Genomic DNA, 14978 nt, shown 5'->3' on the forward strand with positions numbered 1-14978 from the left:
TCCTGCCTCAGCCTCCTGAGTAGCTGGGATTACAGGCACGCGCCACCATGCCCAGCTAATTTTTTGTGTTTTTAGTAGAGACGGGGTTTCACCATGTTGACCAGGATGGTCTCGATCTCTTGACCTCGTGATCCACCCGCCTCGGCCTCCCAAAGTGCTGGGATTACAGGCTTGAGCCACCGCGCCCGGCCTCATGTCTGAGCTTTTCTAATCCTAAAAACAGTTCATTCTGATTAGGCAAGTAAAGTAGACGTGGGAAGCAGGACTGTTTGAAAACCATTGAGTCATGATTTTGAAATTAATTGAAGTTTCTCAAAATTCAGACATAAAACAAATTTGTGTATGCGTTAATATTTGTGCTGAGAGAGTATATCTAAATGGAGAAGGAAATAAGCAGGCTACAGAAATATTTAGAACTTAACTTGCACACTCTCACTCAAGGGCTAAAGAATATATGGTCTTTTTTTTTTTTCACCTTGCTTTGCTTTTAATGAGAACAGAAAGAAATAGAATATCTAAAGCTGATTGGTAGCTTTGTAGTGAATGTTTAGGAGCTATCAAAATCGCGAAACTCCAGGGAATGCAGTTACTGGAGAAGGGTAGTTGTGTCAAGAATAAAACCTTAAAAGTTGTTATGAAAGCTTTACTGCCTGCTCAGACTTGGAATTTATATAGTACTCCTTGTCTAGTGCCAGGGAGAGGGCTTAGCAGTCAGTTCTCTCCCAGCTGCAGTCATTTGATTGTGTTGGTACGGAGACCAACAGAAAGAAGAGCATTTGAATAATCTAAACAGGACCAAACAAAGGGACTGAACAGAGGTGTGTGCCACAGCGTCAGGGAGGGAGTGGTGGAAGGAGACATGGCCTGGCAGCATTCCGAAGGTGGGAAATGGCAGGCTGCAGTGCAGAGGAGTAATCAGCCAGGACCTGTGGCTTTGTAGCAGAAACAGAGTTGCTGATGATTTGTTATGGTGCTGTCAGCACATCCGTTCTTGTTCTTTGTATACAATAATTGTGCATTTGGCAAATTGTGGCAAGAACAGAGAATTACTGTTGAGAACTTTTGGATTGCTGTCAACTGTCAGACTTTAGTTCTGAAGAAAAGCCATAGGTTCAAACCCTGAAACTGAGAAGGGACATTGTGTTTTTCCAAAGAGTTTTCTCTTTTACTTGTAGTTGTTAGTTGTCTATAATATCTCCTTCCTTTCTCTCTCCCTTTTTGTGTCCTATGGCCACTTCCACATAATACTGTGTTACCCAACCCCTTAAGCCTAAACTCTTCCCCTCTTAATGGCAGCAATTGTTCAGGGCATGTTTATGGACCAGTCTGCAAACAGGAAACCCTACTTCCTGAATATGATGGGAGTTAAATGATACTGACTGAATAATATGAAAATTTGTGAGTTAAGTGTTCTTTAAAGATCTGTTGCTGAAATGCTTTTCTTGTGAGGAGAGGAAGGAAAGCACAAGTTAGTAAGAGGAGCTTCATTGCAGAGAAACCCAAAGTTTGTCTTTCTGAAAAGCCCTGCTGTCCTTATTGAATTAATATACAGCTAGTGTTAACAACATTTACCAGCCAACCTGTTTGCAGTCCTGCAAGAGAGCTAGGTGTTTTTTTTGTTTGTTTCTGTTTTTTTGAGACGGAGTTTCGCTCGTTACCCAGGCTGGAGTGCAATGGCGCGATCTCGGCTCACCGCAACCTCCGCCTCGTGGGTTCAGGCAATTCTCCTGCCTCAACCTCCTGAGTAGCTGGGATTACAGGCACGTGCCACCATGCCCAGCTAATTTTTTGTATTTTTAGTAGAGACATGGTTTCACCATGTTGACCAGAATGGTCTCGATCTCTTGACCTTGTGAGCCACCGTACCTGGCCTGTTTTGTTTTTTTTAGGGGTAGTGGGGCTGGGTACCGTGGCTAACACCTACAGTTTCAGCACTTTAGGAGGCTGAGGCGGGAGGCTCCTCCGAGGCCAGGAGTTCAAGACCAGCCTAGGTAATGTGGCAGTACCCTGCTCTACAAAACACAGAAACAAAATTAACAGGGTGTGGTGGTTCACCTGTAGTCCAAGCTACTCAGGAGGCTGAAATGGGAGAATCACTTGAGCCTAGGAGGTTGAGACTGCAGTGAGCTGGGATTGCGCTACTGCGTTCCAGCCTGGTTGACAGAGTGAGACCCTGTCTTGAAAAAGGGACAAAAAGAGTGATTATTAAACTGTATTTGTTTGCTTGCTCCAAAGTCTGGTAGGATACATTCTCAGTGCTTTCAGGATATAAACAATCACAGAACTGGCAGAAACAGTTATCTAGAGATAGGATGAACAAAGAAAAAACAAAATTTTTAGGTCACTTAACAGCAGATTGATGTAGATGTTACCCATAGATGTCCATGTATACCTGGTGTTCTCTGAGTAAGGATGTGGAACAGGGATACTTATAAATGCCTTAAGAGCTCATGTCTGACTGGAAGTTGACAGGGAATCTATACTTCCCCTCTTAGGGTATTTCTTCCCAGGGCACTGCTGGGGTCTTGATCTTTTCAGGGCTTTGGATTCGTCCTTTAGAGCACTTTCCTGATCTCATGATGACAGGCATCTTGGTTATAATAATTGTGGTTGCATACAGCTTTGCAGTGAGTGATTTTGTTGCTTTAATTAAATACAGTTTCTCCCTTTCCCCCTTTTCTTCTCCCCAGGCAAGGAGAGCCTCATCACTGACAGTGGAAAGCTGTATGCCCTTGATGTCCTGCTGACTCGGCTCAAGTCTCAAGGGCATAGGGTCCTTATCTACTCCCAGATGACCAGGATGATAGACCTGCTGGAGGTAGGAGAAGGAACCTTGGGGACCTAGGATACCTTGACATTTAATTTGTAGGAATCAGATGTCCATGACTAATGTCAGTCCTGCTTAATGGGAACCCCAAAACTCCCTTTTTTCTTGTTTTTCCTTTTTTTTTTTTTTTTTTTTTTTTTTTTTTGAGACAGAGTCACTCTGTCACCCAGCCTGGATGGAGTGCAATGATGTGATCTTGGCTTTGCCCCCTCTGCCTCCTAGGTTCAAGTAATTCTGCCTCAGTCTCCTGAGTAGCCAGGGTTACAGGTGTGCACCACCACACCCAGCTCTTTTTTTTGTATTTTTAGTAGAGATGAGGTTTCGCCATGTTAGCCAGGCTGGTCTTGAACTCCTGGCCTGAAGTGATCCACCCACCTCAGCCTCTCAAAGTGCTGGGATTATAGGCGTGAGCCACCACACAGCCTCTAAAACTCCTTTTTTTGATTTTACAATCTATAAAGGGAGCAGAATTAGTTCCTGGCATGGGGAGTGTTTGAAGGACTTCTACACCGTTCCCTATACCAATGAAATAAAACACCCCTTACATCCTTCTTTTACTAGGGAAGAAATTTCTTAATTTTAAAGTAAATCACAGCCTAGGAATCTGAAATTATGTATAGAAAACAATATACAAGATTAGTTCTCTATGTAGAAAAACAGAGAGCAGCTGTTCAACCTAAGTTAATATAGTGATTCTCAACTTGACTACGTATTGCAATCACCTGAGAAGCTTTAAAAAAATACAGATGTTTAGTCCCATTCCCAGAGATTCTTATTTATTACGTTTCAAATGAGGCCTAGGCATTAGGATATTTAAAAACTCCTGGGGTGCTTCTATTATGCAACCAGGTTTTACAGCTAATAAGTTAGTAGATACATAAGATACAACTGTGCAAGACAACTTTTGTTTCTTTAATTGCTTCTTTGTTGAGGTTTTTTGCTTACTTTCTTGTCTGAGTGGTGACTTAATTTTTTAAGGGATAGGAAGTCACACACCTAGAAACAAGAGAGCAAAAATGAGAACAGATAATCGCAAGTTAGTAGAATAAGTTTTTGTGTAAAGAAAGTTCAAGAGGCAAAAGCACCTGATTTTCAGAAGTACATAAATATTCTCATGTTTTTATATATGAGAATACCCTCGCCCTGCTACACCAGGGAATAGTAATAAGTAAACTCTCTGGTTTGTGTTATGAGTAGGCCACTTATTCCTACATGATGGAAGTGCTTATGAGTGAATGTAAGTCACCATAAGAGAGGTGTTTAAGCCATTGTGTTTGATGTAAATATTAACTAGGTTAAATGTCCTAACAACAGTAATCCAAAATAAAAAGACGTCTATATGTTTAGTGTTCTGTTCAAACAAATGATGCCAGCAGCCAAAACTCCATGAGCAACTTTTCTTGCAGTGGGGCTCTTTTTAGGTAAAGTACACTTTTCTTGTCCTCAAGAGACAGGGAAAGTATAGCTAAAGTAATGATCTTCAGCTGCTGGCAACTATAAAAAACAGTACCCCAAGGATACTAGTAAGAGACATAATGATATTTATTTTTCAAGACTATTGTCTTATACATTGATTCATATTAAAGGAAAATTCCAAGGGAATGTGATTGAGCAATCAAATAAGCTAGCTTTGGTAGGTGAAGGTGAGTGTAGGTGGTTTAAGTTGGATACAGCCTATATTTTAGTCCTTCCCTCAGTATTTCACACACTTCTAGGTTCTCATTAAATATTACTAAAATAAGTAAGGCAGAATATGATAAGTTTTATTCAGGATAAGTGCTGTAAACCCTACCCACCAGGATAACTTCCTCTTTGTCTATAATCTAACAGTTATTTTTGGGTTATGGACCTAGACGGTAGGTTTCGCAAACAAGCAGCTTGAGAACCTCTCTAAATGTAGATGCATTTCTAAGGGGTATTCCAAATTAGGGAAATGCAAATTCCAAGCCTGAATTCCACAACTGCTGATATTCCTTAGCCATATGTATAATATGCATTTTGGATGCCGAAGCCAGAAAATGCTGCATCTATTTATATGTTTTAAAAACTAAAATGAAACTCTTGTCTAGTTTCCTTAATACTACACTAATGGTTCTTCACTATATTTTCTTAAAGTTTATTCATTTTTAATTTGTTTTAATATTATCCACTCAAATGAAGCGTATTCTATATTCCAGGAGATTAGTACTGACATAGAATTTGATTATGAGCTTGGAATTACAATGTCCACAGTGTTTACCATATGTCTAATCGTTGATGGAAATGTAAACATATTGTACATCTTGAGATAGTGCAGCACTAGGTCTGTATTTTTTTTTAATCTTTGAAAGAGTGTTTTTCAGTCATTTTCATAATAGAAACTCTGAGTGTTAACATTCATTAAAGCCATGTTTCATCATTAAAGCATGACCTGATACATGATCTTGCACTGGGACCTTCTGAATAGATGCTTTCCATAAAGTATACTTGACCTTAAGAAAAAACACAAACTTAGGCCGGGTGCGGTGGCTCAAGCCTGTAATCTCAGCACTTTGGGAGGCCGAGGCGGGCGGATCACGAGGTCAAGAGATCGAGACCATCCTGGTCAACATGGTGAAACCCCGTCTCTACTAAAAATACAAAAAATTAGCTGGGCATGGTGGCGCGTGCCTGTAATCCCAGCTACTCAGGAGGCTGAGGCAGGAGAATTGCCTGAACCCAGGAGGCGGAGGTTGCGGTGAGCCGAGATCGCGCCATTGCACTCCAGCCTGGGTAACAAGAACGAAACTCCGTCTCAAAAAAAAAAAAAAAGAAAAGAAAAAACACAAACTTAAGTCTCAAAATGTTAGTTGTTATGCCGGGTGCAGTGGCTCACGCCTGTAATCCCAGCATTTTGAGAGGCTGAGGCAGGCGGATCACATGAGGTCAGGAGTTCAAGAACAGCCTGGCCAACGTGGTGAAACTTCATCTCTACTAAAAATACAAAAATTAGCCAGGCATGGTGGTGGGTGCCTATAATCCCAGCTACCCAGAGAGGTGAGGCAGAAGAATCTCTTGAACCCAGGAGGTGGAGGTTGCAGTGAGCCGAGATCGTGTCATTGCACTTCAGCCTGGGTGACAGAACAATACTGTGTCTCAAAAAAAAAAAAAAAAAAAAATTGGTTGTTTTATTTTTATTTCAGGATTTCCCTTTTTCTCTTGAAATCTTTTACCCTCTTCAAAGAGAAAGAAAAGCTTCCAATAGAGTAAGAGTTAGAAACTCACATTGTGGATATTAAAGCTCTGTGTTCTCTGTGTTGCTGTGGAGTATGTTAGCATCTCTTTTATCCAACAGCCTTTTTGGGTTTGTTGTTGTTGTTGTTATATGCCTTAGCCATGGCTGTCTGTCTCTGTTTCTGGGGCTTTGCAGAACTAGAAGACATTAAGAATTCACATAGTTCTGTATGGCTAGGTTTCCATTCTGTGAGACATACAGAACACTTAGTATTTGCACAGTATTTTCTGAAGTCATTGGTTGCTTCTTTTTTCCCTTGGGTAAAAATTTGACTTTAATTTAAATTTCTTGTGTATATATCTGATCTGCTTCCAAATAGAATATATTCAGAAATGTTTTATTCTTTCACATGGCATCCAAATAGTAGTGTTTCTGGATAGGGGATTTTTAAAAGGAGAGTGCTTTTGCTGTAACAAATGGGCACTAAGACAAATAAAAATAAATAGTGATGAGGAGACTGCCTAATTTCCAGGGCCAGGAATTTTAGTTTGCCCCAGGCAGAAGTCAGGGACATAAACAGGTGAGGAAATCATAGATCAATAAATGTTGTTATGAGTTTATTTTATTACTGAACAACCTATAGGATCTTTTTTTTTTTTGAGATGGAGTCTTGCTTTGTCACCCAGGCTAGAGTGCAGTGGTGAGATCTCGACTCACTGCAACCTCTACCTGCTGGGTTCAAGCAATTCTTCCTCAGCTTCTGGAGCAGCTGGGATTACAGGTGCGTGTCACCATGCCTGGCTGATTTTTGTATTTTTTAGAGATGGGCTTTCACCATGTTGGCCTGGCTGATCTTGAGCTCCTGAGCTCAAGTGATGTGCCCAGCTCAGCCTCCCAAAGTGTTGGGATTATAGGTGTGAACCACCTTGCCTGGCCACCTATAGGGTCTTGGCTGTCAAGTGTACATACTAGGGGAACACATAATCCCTGTGCATTTGGGATGGTGGTTTCCAGCTCATGCCAGCCAGAACTTTTCCTACCACCACAAGTTTGACCATGGTTAGGGATTCCTCTCCATATTCTAGTAGCAAAGAGCTTTTAACTTATTACAGATGACTTATCTCTGGGTCTTCTCTTTTGAGTTTGATTCCTGTTGAATCAAGCAACTGAGTGTGTATGTAGTTTAAGGAAATAAGCCACTTGATACTTTCCTTTGCAATAAAAAGTACTTGGAAAGACAATTTATGCTGTAGGTGGCGTAATTGTTAAATACTGAAATCCAGACAAATCTTGAACTGTACCGATATATGATAATCGTGCAATACAGAATTAAATCCAAATAATCCATACATAATAACATTTGAGAAACTGGGTTGTGTACCTTGCTCAGTCAGCTATCCAAGTGCAGTACCTCACTGGGAAAAGATTTATTCTGAGCAGACATTCTGTCATCTATGAGTTGGCCTGTCTTCGAAATCCAGGTTACCTTTGGAAGCTGTGATTCTGATACTGGGAAGCTGGGTATTCTGAAAATGCCCCACAGAATGAAAAGCAAATTAGGATCGGCACATTTGATATCTTAAGTTGCCTGCTTGGCCCTCTTCCAAGTGTACTTTACTTCCTTTTGGGGAAAAAAAGAAAGAAAAGAAAATCGGGACCGCTATCAACTACAGTTTTTATTCAGTCTTAGGAATTATAGAAGGAAATCTGTCAGCTTACAACCATGCTGTGTTATAATCCTTTTAATTCTTTTTTCCTCCATGCTACCTTTGAGCAAGGCATTAATGCTAGGCAGATGCAGATATCAGTTAAACATGATTGTTTGGCTTTTTTTTTTTTTTTTTTTTGAGACGGAGTTTCACTCTTGTTATCCAGGCTGGAGTGCAATGGCGCGATCTCGGCTCACCGCAACCTCCGTCTCCTGGGTTCAGCAATTTTCCTGCCTCAGCCTCCCGAGTAGCTGGGACTACAGGCGTGCACCACCATGCCCAGCTAATTTTTGTATTTTTAATAGAGACAGGGTTTCACCATGTTGACCAGGATGGTCTCGATCTCTTGACCTCGTGATCCACCTGCCTCAGCCTCCCAAAGTGCTGGGATTACAGGCTTGAGCCACCGCGCCCGGTGATTGTTTGGCTTTAAGGAGTGTATCTAGTGGCGGAGACATATACATACAAAAATACTTGTCAGTGAACCCTGATACTAGTGTCAAAATGAAGCATGAACAGAGCTGAAGATAGCAAGAAGGATATGTTTATTTCTAACTGGGTCACTCTTGAGGAAGGCATCACGTGGACAGTGACATCTGAACTTAAGAACAAATAGAATTTCAAACATCAAGGAGAAAGGAATTTGAGACTAAGGAAGCCAGATGTAAAAAGACAGAGATGGAAAGGTACAAGAGTAGTCTCTGTTGTGACTGGAACATGTGGCAGAGGAGAGGGAAATAACATGAGTAGGTTGAAGTCAGATTATTTTGGTCCCATGATTGCCTTATGGTAGTCTTGCTCCAACTCTGTATTTGATTAAGGGAATTATGGCTGTCATATTTAACTCACTTGGCTCAACTTGCTTGGACTGCAGAAAAATTGTGATAGAGAGAGTAGCCTTTTTGCTGATGATATACCCCAAAGATGGAAAACAGCATGTGCAAGAAAATAAAGTTAGATCAGATCTGCAGGTTTGTGGATCATACTGAGTCCTTCCCCCCAAATTGTTTTATCAAAATGAAATCTGGTTATAATCAAAGTCACAGCCAGCTTTGGAACAAAAGTTTCAGAATGAAAGGTTGGTAATAGCATATGTGAACATTTGCCTTTATTTTTTCAAGTGTTCGATTATCCTTTCTTTAAGATGGTGGTAGATCAGGTTAGAGACAGAATGTATTAAGAATGTTAGGGTTATGCCAGGCGTGGTGGCTCACACCTGTAATCCCAGCACTTGGGAGGTTGAAGCAGGTGGATCACCTGATGTCGGGAGTTCGAGACCAGCCTAACCAACGTGGAGAAACCCCATCTCTACTAAAAATACAAAATTAGCTGAGCATGGTGGCACATGCCAGTAATCCCAGCTACTCAGGAAGCTGAGGCAGGAGAACACAGGAGGCGGAGGTTGCGGTCAGCCAAGATCACACAATTGCACTGCAGCCTGGGCAACAAGAGCAAAACTCCATCTCAAAAAAAAAAAAAAAAAAACGAACCTTAGGGTTAACAGGATTCTCTTTTATTTTTGTCTTAGTAATGCTGATCATCCCTTCCATCTGGGAAACAGTATAAGGGTTAAGCCAAGGACTCTTAAACCAGTCTGCTTTGAGTTCCAATCCTAGGTCTGCCACCTACTGCCTGTGTCACTTTAGGGACCTTACCTAACGTTTGTAAAATAGGAGTGACAATAACAACACCTACCCTTACTACATACCCATAAAAATTTGTAATCTTTAAAAAAAAAAAAAAAAAAAAGAGGTGTTTGGAAGCTGTTGCAGAGCACATTATGATCTTTGATCCTGGGGGGAAAATTAAGAGAGAAATTTTAATATTTAATAATGGCTGAGCGTGGTGACTCATGCCTGTAATCTCAGCAGTTTGGGAGGCTGAGGCAGGCAGATCACAAGGTCAGGTACCATCCTCGCCAACACATGAACCTCGTCTCTACTAAAAATAGAAAAATTAGCCAGATGTGGTGGCAGGTTCCTGTAATCCCAGCTTCTGGGGAGACTGAGGCAAGAGAATCAATTGAATCCTGGAGGTGGAAGTTGTGAGCTGAGATCACACCACTGCACTTCACCTGGGCGACAGAGCGAGACTCCATCCCAAAAACACCGAAACTAAACAAAAATACTCAATAGCACCTGCCTTAAAAGTTGCCATGACTGGATAAACTTAACCAGGTAAAATAGAACAGTGACTGGCATTTAGTGAATGCTCAGTAAAACTATCTATGCTGGCAGCACTGTTTGCATGCCACTGATTAAAAAGTAGGGCCTACAGATGTGATCCTGTACAGATTGTTACGGATGTAATCTGTAAGTCTTACTTTTGAATCAGTGGCATACAAACAGAGCATTGTCTTCTCACCTTATATAGTAAAACAGTGGTTTCCAAACTGATAGGATGTGATAGAGGACCAGTAGATATTAAGCAGAAATGCTTAATATCTTCATCAGTTAGCATAGTGATGTTTTTATTTATTTTATATACTAGAGGGGTTCCGTGTAAGAGTTTGCTTAAAGAAGGTGTTTTCAGTGCTTTAAACAACAGCATATGTTTGGCCGAGCACAGTGGCTTACCCCTATAATCCTAGTACTTTGGAAGGCTAAGACAGGAGGATCACTTGAGCCCAGGAGTTCAAGACCAGCCTGGACAACATAGCAAGACACCCAACTCTCTAAAAATTTAAATTAACAAATTAGCTGGCCATAGTAGTGCATACCTATAGTTCCAGCTAATTGGGAGGCTGAAGGGAGAGGATCACTTGAGCCCAGGAGATGAAGGCTGCAGTGATCCAAGATAATGCTACTATAATTCAGCCTATGCAGTAGGGCAAGACCCTGCCTCAAAAACAAAACAAAACAAAAAAACCACTGTTCTACAATAGTGTTTCTCAACCTTAATGCTTTTGAATCAAATGTTATTAAAATGTACATTACACTTGGCATGGTGGCTCACACCTACAATCGCAGCACTTTGGGAAGCTGAGGCTGTGTATTGCCTGAGGTCAGGAGTTTGAGACCAGCCCAACAAACATGGTGAAACCCCATCTCTGCTAAAAATACAAACTTAGCCCGGTGTGATGGTGTATGCCTGTAATCCCAGCTACTTGGGAGGCTGAGGCAGGAGAATTGCTTGAACCTGGGAAGTCCAGGTTGCAGTGAGCCAAGATAGCACCTCTACACTCCAACCTGGGCAACAGAGTGAGACTCCATTGAAAACAATAAAATACAGATTATGATTTACTGGGTAAGTTGTGTGTCCCTCAGTTCTACATTTCTTTTTTTTTTTTTTTTTTTTTTTTTTTTTGAGATGGAGTTTCGCTCTTGTTACCCAGGCTGGAGTGCAATGGCACGATATTGGCTCACCACAACCTCCGCTCCGCCTCCTGGGTTCAGGCAATTCTCCTGCCTCAGCCTCCTGAGTAGCTGGGATTACAGGCACGCGCCACCATGCCCAGCTAATTTTTTTTGTATTTTTATTAGAGACGGGGTTTCACCACGTTGACCAGGATGGTCTCGATCTCTTGACCTCGTGATCCACCCGCCTCAGCCTCCCAAAGTGCTGGGATTACAGGCTTGAGCCACCACGCCCGGCCTCAGTTCTACATTTCTAACAGACTTCAAGTAGTACTTATCTGAGGGCCATGCTGAACGGCAAGAAGAGAAACTACCCTGCCTGCCCTTCCTAGTGATTGTTTTCAGTGCTGATATAGGCTGTCAGAATAATTTCTGAAGCCTTTTGCAGCTACAGCTTTATTGATGTATGCTTGATAAATAAAAATTGTATATATTTAAGGTAGACCATGGGATATTGTCTCTCTTAGCAGATTTCACATAATGATATAATATTATTAGCTATAATCACCATGATGTACATTAGATCTTCAGGATTTTTTCATTTTGCATAACTGAACCTTTGTACCCTTTTACCAGCATCTCCCCATTTCCTGCAGCCCCTGGCAACCACCCTTCTACTCTCTACTTTTGTGAGTTTAACTTTTTAAGCTTACCCATGTAAGTGAAACCATGCAATATTTTTCTTTCCATGTCTGGCATATTTCTCTTAACATAATGTCTTCAGATTTATCCATGTTGATTTCCTTCTTTTTAAGGCTGAATAATACTGCAGTGTATATATATTCATCTGTTTTGTTTGTTTGTTTGATTGTTTTGAAACAGAGTCACCCAGGCTGCAGTGCTGTGGCATGATCTTGGCTCACTGCAGTCTCAAACTCCCTGGGCTCAGGTGGTCTTCCCATCTCGGCCTCCCCGGTAGCTGAGACTATAGGCACACACCAGCACACCCAGCTAATCTTTGTATTATCAGTAGAGATGGGGTTTCACTATTTTGGCCAGGCTGGTCTCAAACTCCTGACCTCAAGTAATCCACCTGCCTCAACCTCCAAAATGCTGGGATTACAGGCATGAGCCACTGTGCCTGGCCAACCACCATACCTGGCCCTAATCTTTATCTCTTAGGTATTTTGCTATGGAGTGCGATGGCGCTGTTTCAGCTCACCGTAACCTCTGCCTCCCAGATTCAAGCGCCTCTCCTGCCTCAGCCTCCCGAACTGCTGGGATTACAGGTGTCTACCTCTACATCCAGCTAATTTTGTATTTTTAGTAGAGATAGGGCTTCTCCATGTTGGTCAGGTTGGTCTCGAACTCCCAACCTCAGGGGATCCTCCAACCTCAGGGGATCCTCCTGCCTCAGCCTTCCAAAGTGCTGGGATTATAGGGGTGAGCCACCACACCCAGGTCAGCTGTTCAACAGATCTTTCAGTGTCCATGTACTTGCTTTTTTGAGCTGTTTACTGAAACAGAATCTAAATTTACTAAAGCATGAAATCCCACTGCTCATCTTAGTTTGAAAGCTAATACTTGAAGCAGTGAAAGGGAATAATTCACTTCTGTTGCCTCAGTAACAGGCTCTCTTTAATCAGGGTTGGTTTGATTATGGTCTAGGATTAACATCCCTGGGATTGTACTGGCCTTGATATATAAATATATGAACAGCAAAATTTACTAGAAGATTCATTCATCAGTGCTTTTTACGTGGCTAGTTCAGTTTTAAAAGGCAAAAAAGGCTGGGCGCAGTGGTTCATGCCTGTAATCCCAACACTTTAGGAGGCCAAGGCAGGTGGATCATCTGAGGTCAGGAGTTCAGGACCAGCCTGGCCAGCATGGTGAAACCTCATCTCTACTAAAAACAGAAAAATTAGCCAGGCATGATGGCAGATGTCTGTAATCCCAGCTACTCGGGAGGCGAAGGTTGCATTGAGCAAAGATTGCGCTGCTGCACTCTAGCCTGGGCAACAAGAGTGAGATTCTGTCTCAAAAAAGAAAAAGGGCAAAAGAGTGCCTATGCAGGAAGCCTACCGTTTTGCTAAAATTATAATATGTGTTATGGGTGACTCTGTAAACTATCTTGATACTGTCTAGTTCTTTCATTGTTCTGATTGCAACATTCCATCACTGGATTAGCTGCAAAAGGTATAGCAAACTTCTAAGGACTGTCATCTTGCTATCATTTTATACCTTCTTTGCTCAAGTCCTTTTTATCCAAAACACCCCTTACCCTTCTGCCATTAGCTCAGTCCTATTATATAGCAATACCACTAAGTGCGAACTTGAAGCTCACTTTGAGTATTTTCTGCTCCCTTTTGATTATCAGAGCTCTTAAGGAACCACCCCAAGACAGAAAGAAACAGTAAAATAATTAAAAGTAAACCGAACATAAAACACAATGAAGAGATGCATTGTTGTTGAGCTTGTCTACTTTGTTGACCAGCTTCACTTCACATGTACCCTGTCCAGAGATCGCTGCCAAGTTCTTGGCACTCACTCTAAGAACAGGCTGCCACATACACTATACCAGCCATATCAAATGACAGTAACCTTACGTGCTAAAGTGCCCCACCAAGTGTAAAAGTTACACATGGCCGGGCGCGGTGGCTCAAGCCTGTAATCCCAGCACTTTGGGAGGCCGAGGCGGGTGGATCACGAGGTCAACAGATCGAGACCATCCTGGTCAACATGGTGAAACCTCGTCTCTACTAAAAATACAAAAAAATTAGCTGGGCATGGTGGTGCGTGCCTGTAATCCCAGCTACTCAGGAGGCTGAGGCAGGAGAATTGCCTGAACCCAGGAGGCGGAGGTTGCAGTGAGCCGAGATCGCGCCATTGCACTCCAGCCTGGGCAACAAGAGCGAAACTCCGTCTCAAAAAAAAAAAAAAAAAAAAAAAAAAAGTTACACATGAAAATACTGCAGTATAAGAACATCTTATCACAGAAAACTAACACAAACATTTTTCAAATGTAGAAATGATTAGCCTTTTTTAATAGAGAAGTTATTTTAGAACCAAAGTAACTATTTTATACTGTTTCTTACAAATAGGCAGCTATGCTGAGCCTTTGATACTCTAGTTCTTCTACAAGTGGACGTGTTGTAGTATAATCAGAAAACAAAAGAGGAAATAAATGTTCATTTGTACATAACTATAAGAAGAATTGCAATTTCTAAGAATGTAGAGGCAGTCTCTCCATTGCATCTTTTGAAATCTCTTCATTCTTAAAAGTTGTAATTCCTCAGCCAGGCGCAGTGGCTTGTGCCTGTAATCCCAGCACTTTGGGAGGCCAAGGCAGGTGGATCACGAGGTCAAGAGCTCAAGACCATCCTGGACAACATGGTGAAACCCTGTCTCTACTAAAATATGAAAATACTAGCTGGGTGTGGTGGCACATGCCTATAGTCCCAGCTACTCGGGAGGCCGAGGCAGGAAAAACACTTGAACCTTGGAGGCGGAGGTTGTAGAGGCAGAGGTTGTAGTGAGTTGAGATCGTGCCACTGCACTCAAGCCTGGTGACAGAGCAAGACTCTATCTCAAACAAACAAAGAAACAACAGCAACAAAAAAAAAAGGTTGTAATTCTCTTGATGATGTCGAGGACATTTGCTACCATAGAAAATTATCTTGTTTTTTGTTTCACTCTGCTTAGGCCTCCCGTAACAGTGATGCATGCTCTTAGGGGAGAAGGAAGCTTAGGCTATAAATTTAAGCGTTTTAGTCAGCAAAGATTTGCTCTGGGGAAACACATTCATTTCAGTGAACGTTATTCACTGAGAGAAACGTAGGTATTTTCATAGCTGTGAAAGATATCTGGTTGAAATACCATTTTGATTTGTGGAATTTTTTTTTTTTTAATGAAACCTACAGGAATAAGATTAGGTTCCAAACTGAAATTGAGAG

The 14978-nt window shown here is 41.7% G+C and overlaps 1 protein-coding gene across 3 annotated transcripts in view; it reads left to right on the forward strand.

Annotated features, from left to right (window-relative positions):
- INO80 (INO80 complex ATPase subunit) overlaps nt 1-14978 on the forward strand; it is a 153171-nt gene that overhangs the window by 99704 nt on the left and 38489 nt on the right. For all 3 annotated transcript variants that reach the window (XM_039462863.2, XM_074394073.1, XM_074394072.1), the window contains exon 27: nt 2691-2818. In XM_039462863.2, the coding sequence (XP_039318797.1) occupies nt 2691-2818 (128 nt within the window). The remainder of the gene's footprint in view (nt 1-2690; nt 2819-14978) is intronic.

Source organism: Saimiri boliviensis, chromosome 2 (genome assembly GCF_048565385.1).
Source record: "Saimiri boliviensis isolate mSaiBol1 chromosome 2, mSaiBol1.pri, whole genome shotgun sequence".
In the NCBI taxonomy this organism is placed as follows: domain Eukaryota; kingdom Metazoa; phylum Chordata; class Mammalia; order Primates; family Cebidae; genus Saimiri; species Saimiri boliviensis.